General features: G+C 26.4%; 1 protein-coding gene across 1 annotated transcript; it reads right to left on the bottom strand.

The window, feature by feature from the left end:
- Positions 1–991: 991 nt before the first annotated feature.
- On the bottom strand, positions 992–2033 carry LOC131607896 (uncharacterized). The gene has a single exon (XM_058879850.1). It carries the CDS (start codon positions 1984–1986, stop codon positions 1270–1272), a length of 717 nt encoding a protein of 238 aa, XP_058735833.1. The 5' UTR covers positions 1987–2033; the 3' UTR covers positions 992–1269.
- Positions 2034–2351: the final 318 nt, after the last annotated feature.

Raw genomic sequence — 2351 nt, 5'->3', positions numbered from 1 at the left:
ATTGGATCGAATTTAAAAGCATTTTTAAAAAACTCTATTTTGAGTTTTTAAATTTTTTATGAAAATAAGGTAAAAAACCTTATTAACAATGTCTTAAATTCTTATACGAGTTTTCAAAAATAAATAGTGTCACAAAAATTATACTATTAGGTAAGTTTGAATAAATCAATATAAATAAATATTTAATTTCATTATTCTTTTGTTTTAAATCTATTTAAATATTAGTTTAATTGCTTATTTATATATATGAAATAAAGTAGATTTTTAAATAAGTTAAAAAATCAACAAACACTTAAAAAACAGTCAAATTCAAACTTAAAAGTAATTTTCTGGTAAATATATACCGAACTTACATTTTAAATTTTTAGTAAAATAGACTTAGACTTTATAAAATCTAACCCGATTCAAAAATAAATAATTTATTTCCACCCTTAACTAGAGCTCATCCAAAAATAAAAAAAATAAAATAATTTTTTTGTTATAAATCAAATATTAATGATGTTGTATTTTATTTAAACTATTTTTATATGACATTTTATTTTTAATTAAATGTTACTTTAATAAATAAAATTAGTTTGAAAATAAATATCATTAAAATAGAAATGATTATTTTTTCAATTTTATTATTTAATTATTACGATATATACTACTTTAAAATAGAAATAATAATAATTTTTAATTGTGTTATTTAATTAGTATAGTTTATACTATTTTTAACTTGATAACAATATTAATTCAATAAAAAATACTATCTTTTAATAAATTATTATAATTTTTAATTTATATGAAAAATTTTAAACGAGTCTCAAAATATAAAGTTTCTTGATTTAATCAAGAAAATCAAATATTAATTATTGATATAAGTATCTCTATATAAATTTATAGTTTAAGGGAGGAGGCTTCAGTAAGGTTGCTAAGGTTGTAGACTTGTAGTTGTAGAAAAAAATGCAACAAAACCTTCTTTTCTTTTTGTTGGGTTTCTCAAGCTATTACATGCCATCTTCAATCTACCACAACATAGATTCTCCAAAACTTGTAGATTGAGCAAATAGATCTCAATTGCCAAATTAAATTTCATTCCATTCTGTCAAAATTACAAATTCCACTGGAATCCCAAATTCCAGAAAAAAATTGACAAGAAATAACCACAGAAAAATGTTGCATTATCCTAAAACTATAAACCAAACAATTCCAAAGATATTATTTAGCAAAAAGAATATTTAACAAAGAAAAAAAATTTATGAACTATGAACAGCATCATCTCAATTCTCATCTAACAGTAGAAGCAACAGTGTGTGCCCACAATCTCAAACTATTCTTCATATCAATTTCATTCTTCAAATCAGGAACTTTCCATTTCATCAAAGGCTTCTCTTTTCTCCTCTCATGAACCTCCCAAGCTTCAGAAAGATAAGGTCTCTGAATCACAGACTCATCACAAACATCATCATCTTCTTGTTCCTCATCTTTCTTCCCAAATCTTTGTAACCCAGGAATAATCGAAACCAAGTTTGAATCTTTATCTTCTTCTGAGAAAACAAACCCCAGATCCATGAACCCTTTTAGCTCCTCAAATTCAAGGTCCGATAAACTCTTACTTTCCCTTTTCTTCTTCGTAACAACCTTGTTCATGTTGTTCTTTTTAGACAACAACAACAACGTTTGTGCTTGTACTAGGTTTTCATCTTCTGAGTCTGTTACTTCTTTTCCTGATAGAATGGTTTGAAGCTTTGAAGGAATGAGAACAGAGTCTGGTGAAAGAGAATCATGGTTGAAACTTGCTATTGATTGGTCACTCATGGATCTGTTATGAACAGTTCGGATCCGCGTGAGTTTTGGTTCTTCTTCTACACATGATGTTTCATTTTTCCGACAATCTTTAAGATTTTCTTCAGAACTTGTTGATGATATCAATGAAGTTGTGTTTATGTTCAAAATGTTAACCTCAAACCAGAGAGAATCAAAGAGTTTCATGAAATGTTCCATGTTTGGCGGCTTTGAAAAAAAATTGTTAGAAGAAATAATTAGTTCTCTTAATAACGTTGATGATTAGTAGTATATATACTCTATTTTATGACTATATTACCCTTCATGTTAGTCCTAAATTACAAGGTTTCTAACCAATTGTTCACACTCCACACGTTTTCAATTTGAGACATTTCTTTATCAACGAGTATAATATAATTTTTGTTCATTTTTTAATATTCTATACTTGGAGCTAAAGTTTTTTTTGTGGTCAAAGGAAAATGTTTGGAATGGTGTGTTTTTTTGAAGGGGGTAAAAGTGGAAAGTTTGTGAGGTGAAAGAATGAATTGTGTAGATGTTACTAGAAAGAGCTAGATGTAATAATG

Source organism: Vicia villosa, linkage group LG5, assembly GCF_029867415.1.
Source record: "Vicia villosa cultivar HV-30 ecotype Madison, WI linkage group LG5, Vvil1.0, whole genome shotgun sequence".
NCBI lineage: Eukaryota > Viridiplantae > Streptophyta > Magnoliopsida > Fabales > Fabaceae > Vicia > Vicia villosa.
Note: the sequence above shows the minus strand (reverse complement) of the source record. Positions and strands in the feature narration are given on the sequence as shown.

What these genes read in the sequence shown, in the direction of transcription:
- LOC131607896 (XM_058879850.1), bottom strand. Translation starts at nt 1,986, where the DNA reads ATGGAACATTTCATGAAACTCTTTGATTCTCTCTGGTTTGAGGTTAAC.